This window comes from Bombina bombina, chromosome 5, assembly GCF_027579735.1.
Source record: "Bombina bombina isolate aBomBom1 chromosome 5, aBomBom1.pri, whole genome shotgun sequence".
Taxonomy (NCBI): domain Eukaryota; kingdom Metazoa; phylum Chordata; class Amphibia; order Anura; family Bombinatoridae; genus Bombina; species Bombina bombina.
The window spans coordinates 453,273,872-453,296,484 of NC_069503.1; the positions used below are offsets into that span (position 1 = coordinate 453,273,872).

The window sequence follows — 22,613 nt, forward strand, 5'->3', positions numbered from 1 at the left end:
TCCAGGAGGGTTTGGAGAAAGGTTTATCTGCTAGTACCCTGAAGGGTCAAATTTCTGCGTCATCTATTTTATTGCACAAGTGCCTGGCGGATGTGCCAGATGTTCATTCTTTTTGTGAGGCCTTGGTTAGAATTTGGCCTGTGTTTAAGTCTACCGATCCACCATGGAGTCTTAATTTGGTTCTTGGAATCCTTCAACAGGCTCCGTTTGAACCTATGCATTCTTTGGATATTAAGATGTTATCTTGGAAGGTTTTGTTTCTGGTGGCTATTTCTTTGGCTCAGAGTTTCTAAGCTTTGAGCCTTACAGTATGAATCACCTTTTCTTATTTTTCACTCTGATAAGGTAGTTCTGCGTACTACCTTGGGTTTTCTTCCAATGGTTGTTTCTGATAAGAATATTAATCAAGAGATTGTTGTTCCTCCTTTGTGTCCTAATCCTTCTCATAAGGAGCGTTTGTTGCACAACCTTGATGTGGTTCGTGCATTGAAATATTATTTGCAGGCGACTAAGGATTTTTAATAGTCTTCTTCTTTATTTGTTGTCTTGTCTTTTCTGGGAAGCGTAAAGGTAAGAAATCTATGGCTACTTTCTTGTTGGTTGAGTATTGTTATTCGCTTGGCATATGAGACTGCTGTTCAGCAACCTCCTGAGAGAATCATGGCTCATTCCACGAGGGCTGTTTCATCTTCTTGGGCTTTCAAAAATGGAGCTTCTGTAGATCAGCTTTGCAAGGCTTTGACTTGGTCATCTTTGCATACTTTTTCTAAATTTTACAAATTTGATACTTTTGCTTCAGCAGAGGCTTCTTTTGTTAAGTATAAATAAAGTTGCGCAGTGACGTCACTCTATAGGCACGATCGCCAGGGTAGGAGCAGGTGGGAGCCCCCAGATCTCACTCAAGGTGGGAGAGTACCAGTGACGGTTCTGAGCCGTCATTAGCACCAGAGTGGGAAGCTGTGATGGCTCAAAACCGTCATTAGCACTCAAAGGGTTAATATAAATACTGGTGGACTATGTGTATTGCCAGTCCAGACCTCCTATTAAAGGGCCATGATACCCAAATGTTGAAACACTTGAAAGTGATGCAGCATAGCTGTAAAAAGCTGACAAGAAAATATCACCTGAACATCTCTTGGTAAAAATGAAAGATATTTCACCTCAAAAGTTCCTCAGTAGCCACATCCCATTGTAAAGGACTTTGAAGCAACAAATCAGTATGTCTGTCCCGGGACAACTAAGGGAGTAAGCTTCGTGAACACTCATCTTATTTCCATATTCAGTTTAAGGAAGCATACCGTCAAATCTCATGAGATCACAGCAAAAGAGTTCATGACCTCAGCAATGTTGATGCTGATTGGCTGTTCATTTCTTCATTTTTTTTTTTTTACCTGCAGCTGGACAGCAGCTGAAGTAAAACATTTTACACATGACTTACTCTGGGGAGCTGAGGAAATTATGAGGTAAAATATCTTCCTTACTTTCATGTAATTGGCAAGAGTCCATGAGCTAGTGAAGTATGGGATATACAATGCTACCAGGAGGGGCAAAGTTTCCCAAACCTCAAAATGCCTATAAATACACCCCTCACCACAACCACAATTCAGTTTTTACAAACTTTGCCTCCTGGAGGTGGTGAAGTAAGTTTGTGCTAAGATTTCTACGTTGATATGCGCTTCTCAGCATTTTGAAGCCTGATTCCTCTGTACAGTTAATGTCAGAGGGATGTGAAGGGAGTATCACCTTTTGAATGCAATGCTTTTCCTCACGGGAGATCTATTTCTTAGGTTCTCTGTTATCGGTCATAGAGATTCATATCCTACCTCCCTTTTCAGATCGACGATATACTCTTTTATTCCATTACCTCTACTGATAACCGTTTCAGTACTGGTTTGGCTGTCTGCTATATGTGGATGGGAGTCTTTAGTAAGTTTGTTTTCATTCCTTAAGACAATCTCAGCTATGGTTTGGCACTTTATGTATTTTATAAAGTTCTAAATATATGTATTGTACTTATATTTGCCATGATTCAGGTTTTCAGTATATCTCCTTTTGCAGACTGTCAGTTTCATATCTGGAAAATGTTTTTTTTAGGAAAAATGTATTTCTTACCTGGGGTGTAGTCTTTTTCAAATTGACTTTCTTTTAAATTTGCCGGCCGAATTAGGCTCGCGAGGGCGCAAAATGCTAAAGTTTATTGCTTCATTCTTGACGCAAGATTTTTTTGGCGTGAAGTTACATTAGTTGGTGCAATTTTGTCATTTCCGGCGTCTTAGTTGATGTCGAGTCCTTCACAAGGTTGCGTCTTCTGTGATGCGAGTGTGCATTTCCGGATGTTTTTGTTGCCAAAAAATATTTTTCTGTTTGTGCCGTGCGTCATACATGGCACCAAATATTTTCATTATTTAAGACCCCATTCCTATATGCCTCTTGCCTTTTCTCTATGTCAGAGGGCTATGCTGTGTGCAATTTTTTCCCATTCCTGAAACTGCCATATAAGGAAATTTATAATTTTGCTTTATATGTTGTTTTTTCTCTTACATTTGCAAGATGTCTCAATCTGATCTTGTCTCAGAAGTCACTGTTGGAACTCTGCTGCTGGATAACGGTTCTACCAAAGCTAAGTGCATCATAAAGTTGATGACATTTCAAATGACTGACAACATACTGAATTATCTTTCTCTGATGAGGATCTATCTGGTTCAGAAGATCCTGCCTCAGATATTGACACTGACAAATCATCTTATTTGTTTAAAATGGAGTATATTTGTTCTTTGTTAAAAGAAGTGTTGATTACATTGGATATGAAGGAAACTAGTCCTCTTGATATTAAAACTAGTAAACGTTTAAATTATGTTTATAAACCTCCTCCAGAGGTTTTTCCAGTTCCTGATGCTATTTCTGATATGATTTCTAAGGAATGGAATAGGCCTGGTACTTCTTTTATTCATTCTTCAAGGTTTAAAAATTTGTACTCTTTGCAGCAGTCTCTTTAGAGTTTTGGGAAAAGATCCCTAAAGTTAATGGGGCTATCTCTACTCTTGCTAAACGTACTACTATTCCTAACGAAGATAGTACTTCTTTTAAAGATCCTTTAGATAGAAAATTGAATCTTTTTTTAAGGAAAGCCTATTTATATGCTGGTCATCTTCTCAGGCGTGCATTTTTTTTGGCTGATGTTGCAGCTGCATCAATTTTTTGGTTGGAACATTTAGTGCAACAAGAATTGGATTCTGATTTGTCTAGCATTGTTCGCTTACTCCAACATGCTAATAATTTTATCTGTGATGCTATTTTTGATATCCTCAAAATTGATGTTAAATCTATGTCTTTAGCTATTTTAGCTAGAAGAGCTTTGTGGCTTAAATCTTGGAATGCTGACATGACTTCTAAGTCCAGATTGCTATCTCTTTCTTTCCAAGGTAATAAGTTTTCTTTCATGTAATTGGCAAGAGTCCATGAGCTAGTGACATATGGAATATACATTCCTACCAGGAGGGGCAAAGTTTCCCAAACCTCAAAATGCCTATAAATACACCCCCCACCACACCCACAATTCAGTTTTTACAAACTTTGCCTCCTATGGAGGTGGTGAAGTAAGTTTGTGTTAGATTTCTACGTTGATATGCGATTCTCAGCATGCTGAAGCCCGGTTCCTGTCAGAGTGCAGTGAATGACAGAGGGATGTGAAGTGAGTATTACCTATTGAATACAATGGTCATCCTAACGGGGATCTATTTCATAGGTTCTCTGTTATCGGTCGTAGAGATTCATCTCCTACTTCCCTTTTCAGATCGATTATATACTCATATATACCATTACCTCTACTGATTCTCATTTCTGTACTGGTTTGGCTATCTACTTTATGTAGATCGGTGTCTTTTGGTAATTATGTTTTCTTTTATTTAAGACACTCTCAGCTATGGTTTGGCACTTTATATGTAAAGTTCTAAATATATGTTTTGTACTTATATTTGCCATGATTCAGGTTAATCAGTATATTTCCTTCTTACAGACTGTCGGTTTCATTTTGGGAAATGCATACAAAAAAAAAAAAATACAAAAATTGACTCTCTTTTCTAAATTGCGGGCTGTTAGGCTCGCGGGAGCGCAAAATGCTATAATTTATTGCGTCATTCTTGGCGCGAGACTTTTTTGGCGTGAGAATTACATTTGTTGATGTATTTTCGTCATTTTCGCTGAGAGTTTTCACGTAGTTGCGTCATCTATGACGCTCGTGTTTGTTGCAGACGTTCTTGGTGCTAAAAAATATTTTGTCAGTTGTGGGCGTCATAGTTGGCGCCAAACTTTTGACATTAAGTCTTCATTTCTTTTTGCTTCTGGTTTCCAGAGGCCTATTTTGATTTGCATTTCTTTCCCATTCCTGAAACTGTCATATAAGGAAATTGATATTTTGCTTTATGTTGTTTTGTCTCTTACATTTGCAAGATATCTCAAAACTGTTCCTTTATCAGAAAACATTGTTGGATTCCTGCTGAATGATATCAGTCCTACCAAAGCGAAGTTCATTTATTTTAATGTTATGAATTTTTATCTTTAGCTATGGTTTGTAATAAGTTATCATGATAAACTTTCACATGCAGAGAAAATGTCCATCAGTATTAATGCATTGCTTATTGCTATTCTTTTAACATCTAATGTACAAGATATACCTGGGAATTTATAAGAATATTTTTCTGATTCTATTCAGAAGGCTTTCTGCCATCCTACCTTCTAATAAAATGTAAAGGTCTTTTTTAAATTTATCTTTTAGTTGATCAATTCTCAAATGACCAACAACATACTGAATTATCCTTCTCTGATGAGGATTTATCTGATTCAGAATATCCTTTATCAGATATTGACATTAACAAATTTTACTTTTTTATTCTTAAATGGAGTACATTCGTTCTTTGTTGAAAAGGTGTTGATTATATTGGATATTGAGGAGACTAGTTCTCTTGATTTTTAAGGCTAGCTATCATTTAAATTCTGTTTATTAAACTCCTGTGGTTACTTCAGAGGTTTCTTTCCAGTTCCTAATACTAGGGAATGGAATAGGCCTGGTACTTCTTTTATTCCTTCTTTAAAGATTTTAAAAATTGTATCCTTTGCCAGCAGTTAGTTTGGAGTTTGGGAAAAGATCCCCAAAGTTAATGGGGCTATCTCTACTCTTGCTAAACGTACTACTATTCCTATGGAAAATAGTATTTATTTTAAAGATCCTTCAGATGGGAAATTTGTATCTTATCTAAGGAAAATTAATTTATTTTCCGGTCCTTTTCTTAGGCCTGCAATTTCTTTGGCTGAGGTTGCAGCCGTTTCATCTTTTTTTGGTTGGAAACTTTAGCGCAACAAGTATCAGATTATGATTTGTTTAGCATTGTTATCTTGATTCACCATGCTAATTTCATTTGTGATGCCATTTTTTGATATTATCAAAATTGAGGTTAAAGTTATGTCTTTAGCTATTTTAGCTAGAAAAACTTTGTGGCTTAAATCTTGTAATGCTGATTTGATTTCTATTTTTTTTTCCTTCCAAGGTAATTATTTGGTTCAGTTGGATTCAATACTTTCAACTGTTACTGTGGGGAAGGGAGTTTTTTGCCTCAAGAATAAGTTCTAAGGGTAAATCTTAAGCTTATTTCCGTTTTTTTGTTCTTAATAAGGAACAGAAGCCTAATTCTTCCCCAAGTAATATTTGTCTAATTGGAAGCTTTCTTCAAAATGGAATGAATTCAAGCCATTTAAGAGCTCAGTCAGCCCCCAAATTCGCATGAAGGTGCGGCCCTTATTCCAGCTTAGCTGGTAGGGGGCAGGTTAAGATTTTTCTGAAGTTGTTTGGTTCAATTCGGTCCAAACTCCTTAGATTGGGGTACAGAATAGGATTTAGAATACGACCGCCTGTGAAGTTTTTTTTTTCTCACATATTCCAGCAAACCCAGTAAAGGTTCAGACTTTCTTGAAGTCTGTTTTCAGACCTGGAGTTATCTGGGGTATTCATACCAGTTCGGTTTCAGGAACGGGGTCTGGGGTTTCTATTCAGAACTATTCATTGTCCCAAAGAAAGAAAATCTTTTGATTTGTCATGTAAGAGTACCATCTTTCAGAATGGTGATTATAAGGTCTATTCTGCCTTTTTGTTCAGCAAGGGCATTATTTGCCCACAATAGACTTACAGGATGCATATCTTCATTTCTTTCATGTAATTAGCAAGAGTCCATGAGCTAGTGACGTATGGGATATACATTCCTACCAGGAGGGGCAAAGTTTCCCAAACCTCAAAATGCCTATAAATACACCCCTCACCACACCCACAATTCAGTTTTACAAACTTTGCCTCCGATGGAGGTGGTGAAGTAAGTTTGTGCTAGATTCTACGTTGATATGCGCTCCGCAGCAAGTTGGAGCCCGGTTTTCCTCTCAGCGTGCAGTGAATGTCAGAGGGATGTGAGGAGAGTATTGCCTATTTGAATGCAGTGATCTCCTTCTAAGGGGTCTATTTCATAGGTTCTCTGTTATCGGTCGTAGAGATTCATCTCTTACCTCCCTTTTCAGATCGACGATATACTCTTATATATACCATTACCTCTGCTGATTCTCGTTTCAGTACTGGTTTGGCTATCTGCTATATGTAGATGAGTGTCCTGGGGTAAGTAAGTCTTATTTTCTGTGACACTCCAAGCTATGGTTGGGCACTTTGTTTATAAAGTTCTAAATATATGTATTCAAACATTTATTTGCCTTGACTCAGAATGTTCAACTTTCCTTATTTTCAGACAGTCAGTTTCATATTTGGGATAATGCATTTTGATTTGACCATTTTTTCTTACCTTAAAATTTGACTTTTTCCCTGTGGGCTGTTAGGCTCGCGGGGGCTGAAAATGCTTCATTTTATTGCGTCATTCTTGGCGCGGACTTTTTTGGCGCAAAAATTCTATTTCCGTTTCCGGCGTCATACGTGTCGCCGGAAGTTGCGTCATTCTTTGACGTTATTTCGCGCCAAAAAAGTCGGCGTTCCGGATGTGGCGTCATTTTTTGCGCCAAAAAGCATTTAGGCGCCAAATAATGTGGGCGTCTTATTTGGCGCGAAAAAATATGGGCGTCACTTTTGTCTCCACATTATTTAAGTCTCATTTTTTATTGCTTCTGGTTGCTAGAAGCTTGTTCTTTGGCATTCTTTCCCATTCCTGAAACTGTCATTTAAGGAATTTGATCAATTTTGCTTTATATGTTGTTTTTTCTCTTACATATTGCAAGATGTCTCACGTTGCATCTGAGCCAGAAGATACTACAGGAAAATCGCTGTCAAGTGCTGAATCTACCAAAGCTAAGTGTATCTGCTGTAAACTTTTGGTAGCTATTTCTCCAGCTGTTGTTTGTATTGATTGTCATGACAAACTTGTTAAAGCAGATAATATTTCCTTTAGTAAAGTACCATTGCCTGTTGCAGTTCCCTCAACATCTAAGGTGCAGAATGTTCCTGATAATATAAGAGATTTTGTTTCTGAATCCATAAAGAAGGCTATGTCTGTTATTTCTCCTTCTAGTAAACGTAAAAAATCTTTTAAAACTTCTCTCCCTACAGATGAATTTTTAAATGAACATCATCATTCTGATTCTGATGACTCCTCTGGTTCAGAGGATTCTGTCTCTGAGGTTGATGCTGATAAATCTTCATATTTATTTAAAATGGAATTTATTCGTTCTTTACTTAAAGAAGTTCTAATTGCTTTAGAAATAGAGGATTCTGGTCCTCTTGATACTAATTCTAAACGTTTAGATAAGGTATTTAAAGCTCCTGTGGTTATTCCAGAAGTTTTTCCTGTTCCTAATGCTATTTCTGCAGTAATTTCCAAAGAATGGGATAATTTGGGTAATTCATTTACTCCTTCTAAACGTTTTAAGCAATTATATCCTGTGCCGTCTGACAGATTAGAATTTTTGGACAAGATCGCTAAAGTTGATGGGGCTATTTCTACCCTTGCTAAACGTACTACTATTCCTACGTCAGATGGTACTTCGTTTAAGGATCCTCTAGATAGGAAAATTGAGTCCTTTCTAAGAAAAGCTTATCTGTGTTCAGGTAATCTTCTTAGACCTGCTATATCTTTGGCTGATGTTGCTGCAGCTTCAACTTTTTGGTTGGAAACTTTAGCGCAACAAGTAACACATCGTGATTCTCATGATATTATTATTCTTCTTCAGCATGCTAATAATTTTATCTGTGATGCCATTTTTGATATTATCAGAGTTGATGTCAGGTTTATGTCTCTAGCTATTTTAGCTAGAAGAGCTTTATGGCTTAAAACTTGGAATGCTGATATGGCTTCTAAATCAACTTTACTTTCCATTTCTTTCCAGGGTAACAAATTATTTGGTTCTCAGTTGGATTCCATTATTTCAACTGTTACTGGTGGGAAAGGAACTTTTTTACCACAGGATAAAAAATCTAAAGGTAAAAACAGGGCTAATAATCGTTTTCGTTCCTTTCGTTTCAACAAAGAACAAAAGCCTGATCCTTCATCCTCAGGAGCAGTTTCAGTTTGGAGACCATCTCCAGTCTGGAATAAATCTAAGCCAGCTAGAAAGGCAAAGCCTGCTTCTAAGTCCACATGAAGGTGCGGCCCTCATTCCAGCTCAGCTGGTAGGGGGCAGGTTACGTTTTTTCAAGGAAATTTGGATCAATTCTGTTCACAATCTTTGGATTCAGAGCATTGTTTCAGAAGGGTACAGAATTGGTTTCAAGTTGAGACCTCCTGCAAAGAGATTTTTTCTTTCCCGTGTCCCAGTAAATCCAGTAAAAGCTCAAGCATTTCTGAAATGTGTTTCAGATCTAGAGTTGACTGGAGTAATTATGCCAGTTCCAGTTCCGGAACAGGGGATGGGGTTTTATTCAAATCTCTTCATTGTACCAAAGAAGGAGAATTCTTTCAGACCAGTTCTGGATCTAAAAATATTGAATCGTTATGTAAGGATACCAACGTTCAAGATGGTAACTGTAAGGACTATCTTACCTTTTGTTCAGCAAGGGAATTATATGTCCACGATAGATTTACAGGATGCATATCTGCATATTCCGATTCATCCAGATCATTATCAGTTCCTGAGATTCTCGTTTCTGGACAAGCATTACCAATTTGTGGCTCTGCCGTTTGGCCTAGCTACAGCTCCAAGAATTTTTACAAAGGTTCTCGGTGCCCTGCTGTCTGTAATCAGAGAACAGGGTATTGTGGTATTTCCTTATTTGGACGATATCTTGGTACTTGCTCAGTCTTTACATTTAGCAGAATCTCATACGAATCGACTTGTGTTGTTTCTTCAAGATCATGGTTGGAGGATCAATTTACCAAAAAGTTCTTTGATTCCTCAGACAAGGGTAACCTTTCTGGGTTTCCAGATGGATTCAGTGTCCATGACTCTGTCTTTATCAGACAAGAGACGTCTAAAGTTGATTACAGCTTGTCGAAACCTTCAGTCACAATCATTCCCTTCGGTAGCCTTATGCATGGAAATTCTAGGTCTTATGACTGCTGCATCGGACGCGATCCCCTTTGCTCGTTTTCATATGCGACCTCTTCAGCTCTGTATGCTGAAGCAATGGTGCAAGGATTACACGAAGATATCTCAATTAATATCTTTAAAACCGATTGTTCGACACTCTCTAACATGGTGGACAGATCACCATCGTTTAATTCAGGGGGCTTCTTTTGTGCTTCCGACCTGGTCTGTAATTTCAACAGATGCAAGTCTCACAGGTTGGGGAGCTGTGTGGGGATCTCTGACGGCACAAGGAGTTTGGGAATCTCAGGAGGTGAGATTACCGATCAATATTTTGGAACTCCGTGCAATTTTCAGAGCTCTTCAGTTTTGGCCTCTTCTGAAGAGAGAATCGTTCATTTGTTTTCAGACAGACAATGTCACAACTGTGGCATACATCAATCATCAAGGAGGGACTCACAGTCCTCTGGCTATGAAAGAAGTATCTCGAATTTTGGTTTGGGCGGAATCCAGCTCCTGTCTAATCTCTGCGGTTCATATCCCAGGTGTAGACAATTGGGAAGCGGATTATCTCAGTCGCCAAACGTTGCATCCGGGCGAATGGTCTCTTCACCCAGAGGTATTTCTTCAGATTGTTCAAATGTGGGAACTTCCAGAAATAGATCTGATGGCGTCCCATCTAAACAAGAAACTTCCCAGGTATCTGTCCAGATCCCGGGATCCTCAGGCGGAGGCAGTGGATGCATTATCACTTCCTTGGAAGTATCATCCTGCCTATATCTTTCCGCCTCTAGTTCTTCTTCCAAGAGTAATCTCCAAGATTCTGAAGGAATGCTCGTTTGTTCTGCTGGTAGCTCCGGCATGGCCTCACAGGTTTTGGTATGCGGATCTTGTCCGGATGGCCTCTTGCCAACCGTGGACTCTTCCGTTAAGACCAGACCTTCTGTCACAAGGCCCTTTTTTCCATCAGGATCTGAAATCCTTAAATTTAAAGGTATGGAGATTGAACGCTTGATTCTTGGTCAAAGAGGTTTCTCTGACTCCGTGATTAATACTATGTTACAGGCTCGTAAATCTGTATCTCGAGAGATATATTATAGAGTCTGGAAGACTTATATTTCTTGGTGTCTTTCTCATCATTTTTCTTGGCATTCTTTTAGAATACCGAGAATTTTACAGTTTCTTCAGGATGGTTTAGATAAGGGTTTGTCCGCAAGTTCTTTGAAAGGACAAATCTCTGCTCTTTCTGTTCTTTTTCACAGAAAGATTGCTATTCTTCCTGATATTCATTGTTTTGTACAAGCTTTGGTTCGTATAAAACCTGTCATTAAGTCAATTTCTCCTCCTTGGAGTTTGAATTTGGTTCTGGGAGCTCTTCAAGCTCCTCCGTTTGAACCTATGCATTCATTGGACATTAAATTACTTTCTTGGAAAGTTTTGTTCCTTTTTGGCCATCTCTTCTGCTAGAAGAGTTTCTGAATTATCTGCTCTTTCTTGTGAGTCTCCTTTTCTGATTTTTCATCAGGATAAGGCGGTGTTGCGAACTTCTTTTGAATTTTTACCTAAAGTTGTGAATTCCAACAACATTAGTAGAGAAATTGTGGTTCCTTCATTATGTCCTAATCCTAAGAATTCTAAGGAGAAATCGTTGCATTCTTTGGATGTTGTTAGAGCTTTGAAATATTATGTTGAAGCTACGAAATCTTTCCGTAAGACTTCTAGTCTATTTGTTATCTTTTCCGGTTCTAGGAAAGGCCAGAAAGCTTCTGCCATTTCTTTGGCATCTTGGTTGAAATCTTTAATTCATCTTGCCTATGTTGAGTCGGGTAAAATTCCGCCTCAGAGAATTACAGCTCATTCTACTAGGTCAGTATCTACTTCCTGGGCGTTTAGGAATGAAGCTTCGGTTGACCAGATCTGCAAAGCAGCAACTTGGTCCTCTTTGCATACTTTTACTAAATTCTACCATTTTGATGTATTTTCTTCTTCTGAAGCAGTTTTTGGTAGAAAAGTACTTCAGGCAGCGGTTTCAGTTTGAATCTTCTGCTTATGTTTTTCGTTAAACTTTATTTTGGGTGTGGATTATTTTCAGCAGGAATTGGCTGTCTTTATTTTATCCCTCCCTCTCTAGTGACTCTTGTGTGGAAAGATCCACATCTTGGGTAGTCATTATCCCATACGTCACTAGCTCATGGACTCTTGCTAATTACATGAAAGAAAACATAATTTATGTAAGAACTTACCTGATAAATTCATTTCTTTCATATTAGCAAGAGTCCATGAGGCCCGCCCTTTTTTTGTGGTGGTTATGATTTTGTATAAAGCACAATTATTCCAATTCCTTATTTTATATGCTTTCGCACTTTTTTTATCACCCCACTTCTTGGCTATTCGTTAAACTGAATTGTGGGTGTGGTGAGGGGTGTATTTATAGGCATTTTGAGGTTTGGGAAACTTTGCCCCTCCTGGTAGGAATGTATATCCCATACGTCACTAGCTCATGGACTCTTGCTAATATGAAAGAAATGAATTTATCAGGTAAGTTCTTACATAAATTATGTTATTCTGTTTTCATTTTCTGAGGTTCTCTTTTTTAGACAAGCATTACCAATTTGTTGCTCTTCCTTTCTGGCCTAGAGACAGCTCTAGGAATCTTTTCAAAGGTTCTCGGTGTTTCCTTTTTTTGGACGATATCGTGGTACTTGCTCAGTCTTTTCGTTCTGCAGAATCTCATATGATTCAACTTCTGTTGTTTCTTCAAAGACATGGTTGGAGGATCATTTTACCAAAAGTTCCTTGATTCCTCAGACAAGGGTCACCTTTTTTACGTTTCCCGATAGATTGTGTCAATGTCTTTGTCTCTAACAGACAAGAGACAATTTATATTGGGTTCAGTTTGTCGGAACCTTCAGTCTCTATTATTTCCTTCAGTAGCTATATGCATGGAAGTTTTATGTCTCATGACTGCAGCATTGGACTCGATTCCTTTTGCTCGTTTTCATATGAGACCTCTCCAGTTTTTAATGATGAATTAATGGTGCAGGGATTATTCTACTATATCACATTTAATATCCTTGAATCCCAATATTCAACTATCTCTGACTTGGTGGTTAGATCACCATCGTATAGTTCTACAGGTCTCTTTGGTTCATCCAACCTGGACCGTGATCACAACAGATGCGAGTCTTTTATGTTGGGAAGCTGTCTGGGGATCTCTGACAGCACAAGGGGCTTGGAAATCTCAAGAGGCGAGATTACCAATCAATATTTTGGAACTCTGTGCGATTCTCAGAGTTCTTCAGTTTTGGCTTCTATTTGAAGAGAGAGACGTTTATTGGTTTTCAGACAATGTCACAACTGTGGCGTATGTCAATCATCAGGGTGGGACTCATAGTGCTCAGGCTATGAAAGAAGTATCTCGGATACTTGCTTGGGCAAAATCCAGCTCCTGTCTAATTTCTGCGGTCCATATCCAAGGTATAGACAATTGGGAAGCGAATTATCTCTGTTGTCAAGCTTTACATCTGGGAGAATGGTCTCTTCACCAAGATGTGTATTTTCAAATTGTTCTGATATGGGGGCTTCCAAAAATAGATCTGATGGCATCTCATCTAAACAAGAGACTTCTCAAGTACCTATCCAGGTCCAGGGATCCTCAGGCGAAAGCAGTGGATGCATTGACACTTCCTTGGAGTTAGCAACCTGACTATATTTTTCTGCCTCTGGTTCTTCTTCCAAGAGTGATTATCAAAATCCTCATGGACCAATTGTTTGTGCTGCTGGTGGCTCCAGCATGGCCGCTCAGGTTTTGGTATGTGGATCTTGTTCAGATGCCCAGTTGCCAACCTTGGCCACTTCCATTAAGGCCAGACCTTAAATCTCAAGGTTCGTTTTTCCATCAGGTTATCAAATCATTAAATTTGATGTTATGGAAATTGAACGATTAGTGCTTAGTCATAGAGGTTCTCTGACTCTGTGATTAATATTATGTTGCAGGCTCGTAAATCTGTGTCTAGAAAGATTTATTATCAAGTTTGGAAGACTTGCATCTCATGGTGCTCTTCTAAAAGAATGCCAAGAGAATTTGAGAATTCCTAGAATTTTTCAGTTTCTTCAGGATGGTTTAGAAGAGCACCATGAGATGCATTAGTAGAGAATTTGTTGTCCCTTCTTTGTGTCCTAATCCTAAGAATTCTCAGGAGAGATCTTTACATTCTTTGGATGTGGTAAGAGTTTTTGAAATATTATGTTGAAGCTACTAAAGATTTCAGGAATACTTCTAGTCTATTTGTTATCTTTTCTGGTTCTAGGAAAGGTCAGAAGGCTTCTGCCATTTCTTTGGCATCTTGGTTAAGCTTTTGATTCATTATGCTTATTTGGAGTCAGGTAAATCCCCGCCTCAGAGGATTACGGCTCATTCTACTAGGTCAGTTTCCACTTTCTGGGTTTTTAAGAATGAAGCTTCTGTTGATCAGATTTGCAAAGCAGCAACTTGGTCTTCTTTGCATACTTTTACTAAATTCTACCATTTTAATGTTTTTTTCTTCTTCAGAAGCAGTTTTTAGTAGAAAAGTACTTCAGGCAGCTGTTTCAGTTTGATTCTTCTGCTTATAATTTGTTTTTCTCATTATAAGATTAAAACTTTTGATTTGGGTTGTGGATTAATTTTTCAGCGGAATTGGCTGTCTTTATTCTTTATCCCTCCTTCTCTAGTGACTCTTGCGTGAAATTCCACATCCTGGGTATTTGCTATCCCATACGTCACTAGCTCATGAACTCTTGCCAATTACATGACAGAAAACATAATTTATGTAAGAATTTACCTGATAAATTAATTTCTTTCATATTGGCAAGAGTCCATGAGACCCACCCTTTTTATGGTGGTTATGATTTTTTTGTAAAAAGCCCAATTATTTCCAATTCCTTGTTGATGCTTTCGCTCCTTTCTTATCACCCCACTTCTTGGCAATTCGTTAAACTGAATTGTGGGGGTGTATTTATAGGCATTTTGAGGTTTGGGAAACTTTGCCCCTCCTGGTAGGAATGTATATCCCATACGTCACTAGCTCATGGACTCTTGCCAATATGAAATGAATTTATCAGGTAAGTTCTTACATAAATTATGTTTTTTTACAGAGATGCTCAGGTGATATTTTCCTGTCAGCTTTTTACAGTTATACTGCATCAGTTTCAAGTGATTTAGCATATGAGTATAATGTCCCTTTAACTATATGTTAAACCCATTTGTGGTGACTCATTGGTGCAGCTTGCATGTGAAGTTTGGGGTAAAGTTTTTTTTGTTTTATTTTTTATTTTTTTTGTGTTTTGTTTTTTCCAGTGGTGTATTCCTTTTAAGACCATTCAGTTTTCTGTGTGACTGTAGGTTGATTGCACTTCCATCTGAGTAACATTTTCACCTTGAAATAAATATACCATAGATCTAGATGTGTGTATATATATATATACGTTTTTGCATGGTTACCCATGCTCACATGTCATTCAGTTGTGAAGTAGATTTCCATTGTCACTTAATTTGCATATTGTATACATTTGCTGTGTCTTTGCATGTTGCTAAAGCAGGAAAGTATGTGAGGCTGAATTAATAAATTTAAATCTTTAATCCTTTTTTTTCACATTTTCTGTTACAACTGTATAAATTTAAAGATAACAAAGGAAGCGGAAGAGTTTCTTGTTCAGCAGTATCGGAAACTGAGGCAGCGGGATGGCAGTGGAGTTGCAAAATCATCCTGGAGGATTACAGTGAGACAGCTTGAGAGTATGATCAGGTTATCTGAAAGCATGGCTAGAATACATTGCTCAGATGAAGTAAGTCATATATTACAGTAAACATTAACACATGCAGCAACGGATTGTTTTACTGGTGTCAATGCAAATTGTACTGTATGTTAAGGGCTTTTTTAATATCAATAGGTATAAAATATTGATGTGGCACATTCCTCTGACGCTTACTTAGCAGTTAATGCTAGTTGCTAGTTTATTTTAGTACAGGTGCACTGTAATGTAAAAAGCTTTCCTCTTAATGTGTGCTAAGGCTTAAGGAATAACGGTGCTGATCATGTTCTCTTGTGATATAGAGATAGATATGACCCTCCTTATCTTACCTATCTACATATAAATAAAGGCCTCTCTGAATATATACATAGGCCGATACTTGTGTATTCTAATACACGCAATGTTATCCAGATGGTATAACAAGTCATTGAAAAACATTAAAAGGACAATGTAGTCAGGCAAATGACTGATAGTAGTGGATTTCTCTATCACTGCCATCCCCACTGGGGGTTACTTTCTGCCTCTCGTTTACACAACATTTCTATACTGCAGTGTAAGTGGAGGTTTTAACAAAAATAACGAACAGTTGACAGTAGAGTGGTAGGAGATAAGCAAATTGCAGACTGCCTTAAAGGGACATGAACCCCAATTATTTTTTCATGATTTAGATGGAGCATATGATTTTTTATCAATTTTCCAGATTTAATTAGTTTTGTTCTCTCTGCATACTTTGTTGAAAAGTATAGAGTGGTAGGCTCAGGAGCTTCTGATTGGTGGCTGCGCATTTATGCCTCCTTGCTCCCAGTAGTGCATTGATGCTTCTTCAACAAAGGATAACAAGAACATTTAGCAAATTAGATAATAAATTGGAACGTTGTTTAAAAGTGTATGCTAGAGCAGAATCATTAAAGAAACATTTTGGGTTTCACGCCTCATTACTAGCCCTTGGGCCCTGGTGAGACTGCACCTGCGGCACCAATGCTAGCTCTGCATCTGTCTGCCACTTTTACTTCAGAAGTAAGGAAATGAATGGCCACTCTTTTAAAGGAAAGAATGATGACTTCCATAATGACACACTATTTAGTGGACCAAAATCAACACAACTTTACTTCAGGAAGATCATCAGACTAAACTAATTGATTCTTTCACTATGTGACTAAAGTGTTACACCAGGGTGGAGCAGTAGATGTAGATTTTCTAGGTTTCTGAAAAGCATTTGGCATTGCCTTACACAACATACTTATTCATAAATTGCATTTCCTTGATGTAGAATTAAAACATTTTCAAGTGGTTACAATGTTGGCTTAAAGATGGACAACAAAGTGTCTTTAAAAAATATTAAATACAGCGGAATTGTATAATCTACTAATTCACAACAAAGGCAGTGCAATAGCATTTAGTCTAAATTTCAAACTATTAGTGGATTATTTATTTTTTGAGAAATTTCTAAGGTTGCTTTATTTCCCTACCCACTGTATCATGTGACAGCCAATTACAGATTTATATATTTATACACTGTGAACTCTTGCACATGCTCAGTAAGAGCTGGTGCTTCAGAAAGTGTACATATAAAAAGACTGAGGATTAATTGATAGTGGAAGTAAATTGGAAAGTTGTTTAAAATTGTATGCTGTACCTGAATCATAAAACTTTATTTTGTCTTTAGCGTCCCCTTTTTAATAAATGGAGTGCACTTAGTGGAGGGGCAAAAGTATGCCTTTAGGAGAGAAAATATTCAAAGGTTAATTAGACTCATTTCTGGAACAGTACCTGGGAATTATTATTTCAGATGATTCAAAGTTTGGCAAACAATGCTGTATTGCAGGAAGGCCAGTAGAATGCGTGATTGTAGTCATTTGCAAGAGGGATATTAAGTTTATTATGACCCTTTGCAGAACACTAGTTTTGCCTTATCTTCATATCAGCAAAATATATTAACCCCATAAGGACCGGACACTTCAGACAAAAACTTCCCCAAAAGACCAGAGCATTTTTAGCATTTTTGCCATCACTACATTTAAGCGTAAATAGAGCCTATATATATATATATATATATATATATATATATATATATATATATATATATATATATATATATATATATATATATATATATATATATATATATATATATATATATATATATATATAATCTCTATCTATATCTCTCAAAACTATATCTTTTTTTTTTTTTTTTAGTAGACAACCCAAAGTATTGATCTAGGCCCATTTTGGTATATTTCATTCCACAATTTCACTGCCAAATGCAATCAAATAAAATAAATGATTTTTTTCACAATTTTAAGGTTTATCACTGAAATTGTTTATAAACAGCTTGTGCAATCATGGCACAAATGGTTGTAAATTCTTCTAAGGGATCCCCTTTGTTCAGAAATAGACATATTGGCTTTGGCATTGCTTTTTGGTAATTAGAAGGCTGCTAAATTCCGCTGCGCACCACACTTGTATTATGCCCAGAAGTGAAGGGCTTAATTAGGTAGATTGTAGGGTTCATTTTAGCTTTAGTGTAGAGATCAGCCTCCCACCTGACACATCCCTCCCCCTGACCCCTCTCAAGCAGCTCTCTTCCCTCCCCACCCCAAAATTGTCACCCCCATCTTAAGTACTGATAGAAATTCTGCAAGTACTAAAATAAAAGGCTACTTTTTTATATATATATTTTTTTAAATATTTTTTGCAGTGTTGGATCCCTCCCCCTCTACCTATTTGCAGCCATCTTAGGTACTGGCAGCTGTCTGCCAGTACCCAGTTTGCCTCAATATATGCATATTTAAAAAAAAATAAAAAAACATTAATCATTTTTTCTGTAGTGTAGCTGCCCCCCCTCCTAGATTCCTTTTCTACAATAGATCCCACATACCTTTCTCCCTCTTCCCTCTCACTTCCCAGCTTTTATTTTCTTAACCTGTAGCATAGCCGAGCAGTCCCACCCACTCCCGCCTCCCCCAGCGATGGGCCACCCACCCGCCTCCTCCTTACACTCCCACCAATGATCACCACCACCACTATCCGATGCAGAGAGGGCCACAGAGTGGCCTCCTCTGCATCTGTAACTCTGCAAATCTATTCATGCATTGCCCCACTCGTGGGGCCTGCAGAAATAGTGCAATCTCGCTATTTTGAGAAGCCCAGGACTGTAGTGACATACAGGGTACAACGCTGGTCGTTAAGGGGTTAAAAAATTGTTCAAAAAGAAGGCTACTAAGATGGTACCTAGACTAAAAAGTAAGACTTACAAATAGTCTCAATTACCTAAATATGTACAGATGTGGCTAAAGTATTGGTATCCTTCCACTTTTTAAGGAAAACGCACAATTTTCTTTGAACTAAGTAAAAATTGACAAAAGTATTTGGTATCCACCATTATTTATTTCAAATGTAATAGAACAGACTTCACTTTTGATTTATGCCTTTACATATTACAAATATAATGGACAAAAATATTGGTACTCCTTAACCTAATAATTTATAGCACCGCTTTTAGAGACCATAACTGCATTCTAGCTCTGAATAAGAATTCTACACTTTTTGACTGGGATTTTGGCCCGCTTTTCTTGCGCAAACTGCTCAAGTTTTCTCAGGGTTGATAAGTGCCTTTTCCCAACACTGAGTTTTAGCTCTTTCCACAAATGTTCAATGGGATTCAGATCTGGACTCTTAGAAGGCCACTTCACAACAGTCTAATGATGGTTTCTTCTTATCCATTCTGGAGTGATTTTTGAGGTATGTTTAGGGTCATTACCCTGCTGGAGAACCATGACCTGCGACTGAGACACAGCTTTCTGACACTGGGCAGTATGTTGAACTCTAAAATGCCTTGATAGTCTTCTGATTTCATCATGACCTGCACAGATTCTAGGCACCCAGTGCCAGAGACAAATAAATCCCAAAGCATCACTGAGCTTCCTCCATGTTTCAAGATAGGAATGGTGGTGTTTTTTTGTTTTTTTTGAAGGCTTCTTTTTTTCATTCTGTAAACATGGAGTTCTTGTGATTTGCCAAAAAGCTCTCCATCTGGGATAATTCCCCTTGGGCAGATGAAACAAAAGTAGTGTGGCATGTCAACATGCATTTTGGCAAACTTCAGGTAGGCTTTTTTTTTTTTTCTTTCTCTTAAAATGATCATTTATTTGTATAGCGCCGCCAAATTCCGTAGCGCTGGGTACAATGATAGGGGTATACAATGACAAAGATTTGTGATAAAATACAAAACATATCGAGACTCAACAAATCTAGCACTGGAGGAAGAGGGCCCTGCTCCGGAGAGCTCACAGTCTATAGGTTTAGGTTGCAGAGACATAAGGTTGGGGTAGCTTGTTACATCGGTTGTATTTGCAGCAGTGAGTCAGGTAGTTCATGTATTAGCTTGGTTTGGATGCAGGATGGAGGAGAGATGGTAAGCCTCTCTGAATAGGTGGGTTTTCAAGGATCGTCTGAAGCTATACAAGGTTGGAGACAGTCTGATGGAGCGGGGTAGAGAGTTCCAGAGGACAGGAGCAGCACGTGCGAAGTCTTGGAGGCAGGAGTGAGATGTAGAGATAACAGGAGTGTAGAGATGTAGGTCAGAGGTTGATCGAAGAGGACGGGATGGGGAGTATTTCACGATGAGAGAGGAAATATAGTTGGGAGTTAGACTGTTGAGTGCTTTGTAGGTTAGGGCTAATACTTTAAATTGTATTCTGGAGTGTATGGGGAGCCAGTGTAGAGACTGGCAGAGCGGAGCAGCTGATGTAGATCGTCGACTTAGGTGGATGAGTCTAGCAGAAGCATTCATAATAGATTGGAGGGAGGAGAGGCGGTGTTTTGGAAGGCCATTTAAGAGTAGATTGCAATAATCAATGCGTGACAGGATGAGGGAATGAATAAGTATTTTTGTAGTTTTTTGAGTAAGGAACGGACGAATTCTGGAAATGTTGCGTAGGTGTGAACGGCAGGATTTGGTAAGCATTTGTATATGTGGGTTGAATGTGAGTTCTGAGCCTAGTGTGACCCCAAGGCAGCGGACCTGGGGTGAGGTGTTGAGAATAGAGTCTCCAACCATCAGAGAAATGTCAGGTGTCGGATGTCTCGAAGAGGGGGGATAAGAAGCAGCTCAGTTTTGGACAGCTTGAGTTGGATTTTGTGTGGAGACATCCAAGAGAAAATTGCAGAGAGGCAGTCAGAAATCTGGTTGAGTTAAGAGGGAGAGATATCAGGAGAGGAATCAGGAGAGGAAAGATAGATTTGGGTATCATCAGCATATAGGTGGTACTGGAATCCAAAGGAGGCTATAAGTTTTCCAAGGCAGGATGTATAAAGAGAGAAAAGCAAGGGACCCAAGACAGAGCCTTGCGGTACTCCAACTGAGAGAGGCATAGGATCACAAGATATGTTGTTAAAGGAAACTGAAAACGAGCGGTTTGAAAGATATGATGCAAACCAGGAGAGGGCTGTGTCTCGGATGCCAAATGAATGTAGTATTTTTAGGAGGAGAGGATGGTCAACTGTGTCAAAAGCTGCGGACAGGTCAAGAAGAATTAGTAAGGAGTAATGGCCTTTTGCTTTAGCTGATAACAGGTCATGTGTTACTTTAGCAAGAGCGGATTCTGTTGAGTGTTTAGGGCGGAAACCAGATTTAGTGGATCAAGTAAAGAGTTAGTTGTGAGAAATTGAGTTAGCCGATTATAGACTAGTCGTTCCAATAATTTTGAAGCAAAGGGAAGTAAGGATACCGGTCGATAGTTAGAAGGCGTGGAGGGGTCAAGCGAAGGGCTTTTTTAGGATTTGTATGATAGACGCATGCTTGAATGTGTCCGGAAATGTGCCAGCAGTGAGAGATTGGTTAAAGAGATGAGTTAGGGTAGGGGTTAGTGAAGCAGAGAGAGGGGGAATAAGTTGTGAAGGAATAGGGTCAAGTGGGCAGGTTGTGAGATGAGCCGAGGATAGGAGTGCAGAGACTTCTTCCTCTGTTACAGGAGGGAAATAGCATAGATTTTTGTTAATAGAAGGGGTGGGTAGGATCGCTGGGTTTACCAATAATTTTGCCAAATCTGTAAATCTTAAATGAGAGAAGGAAAAAGGGTTATACGATAGAACATTTTAAAGATTAAGGAGCTTACAAATCTGGGTTGTGGGCATTTTTCACAAAGAGAGCAAGACCAAAATAAGGGGCCAACACCATTGAGTAATTTGCAGAGGCACGTCACAGAAGGGGTAGGTGATTCATGGAACAAACATCAATTAGATATTGTAAATACACTGTGGGGGAATTCAAGAATGTCTGGGATAAGCATAAGCTTACACATAAGAAATGTGGGGAGACTTTTTGGGCCTATGGTTCTTATCTGCCGTCAACATATTTTTTTTTCTGTATTTTAGTTTTCTTACTACACATACTTAAAAAAAAAAAAAAAAAAGTTTGATATTTTAATAAATAATGTTTAATGTCCTTTTTAATGTCTTATCTAGGGATTGCATCCTTAAAACCAATTCCATGGATGAAATAATTGCTGCATTTTATATGTTTAATTTATATGTCCCATTATGTGGTAGCTTTTATTTTCTTAAGACGTGCAAATCCATTAAAGTTAGACACTAATTGCTAGTGCATAATAGAATTATTTTAAGCATCGATAAATATTGATATTTCTTTAGGTTCAACCAAAGCATGTCAAGGAAGCATTTAGATTGATAAATAAATCAATAATTCGTGTGGATACGCCAGATGTTAGTTTTGATCAAGAAGATGAAAAAAACATTGAAGGTAAGAATTGCTAATGAGACTGGTAAACAAGTTCTGTGATCAAATGTACCTATAATACTTGGTTCTTCTCTGTTAAACCTTAGCTCCTTTTCATGAAAGCATGTCTAGATAGGTTCAAGAGACTGCATGGGTATACATAGGTATATATGGTAGCAATGATTCATATGTTTCAATAAATTACACAGTTCTGAAGACACAAGCACTTTCCTAAGCCTTTCTAGACATTCTAAATTCCAACAAGGAATATGAAGTGAAAGAGGTGCATTTTTTCTTATCTTTAAAATAAGATGTACTCCTGGTAATTTTTAGCACCTACTGTATTACCATAGATAATGCTGCTGATGAATACACTATGGGAACAAACTTTAATCTTGTTTTAGATAACATGCAGGAACAAAAACTATTCAAGGGGCATGTCCTAGCAGTGGCTCTGTGTAGTCACTTCTATCTGGATCTCTGGGTGAAGAGATCATAATCCGCCAATTATAACTCCAAAATTACAGGATTTAACAACAACACGATTGATTTTGTGAATCTGAGTGACCTACACCGTAAA

General features: G+C 38.1%; 1 protein-coding gene across 2 annotated transcripts in view; it reads left to right on the forward strand.

Moving 5' to 3' along the window:
- Positions 1–22,613, forward strand: part of LOC128659377 (maternal DNA replication licensing factor mcm6) — a 232,207-nt gene that overhangs the window by 187,557 nt on the left and 22,037 nt on the right. For both annotated transcript variants that reach the window (XM_053713033.1, XM_053713032.1), the window contains exons 13-14: positions 15,166–15,327; positions 21,949–22,057. In XM_053713033.1, the coding sequence (XP_053569008.1) occupies positions 15,166–15,327; positions 21,949–22,057 (271 nt within the window). The remainder of the gene's footprint in view (positions 1–15,165; positions 15,328–21,948; positions 22,058–22,613) is intronic.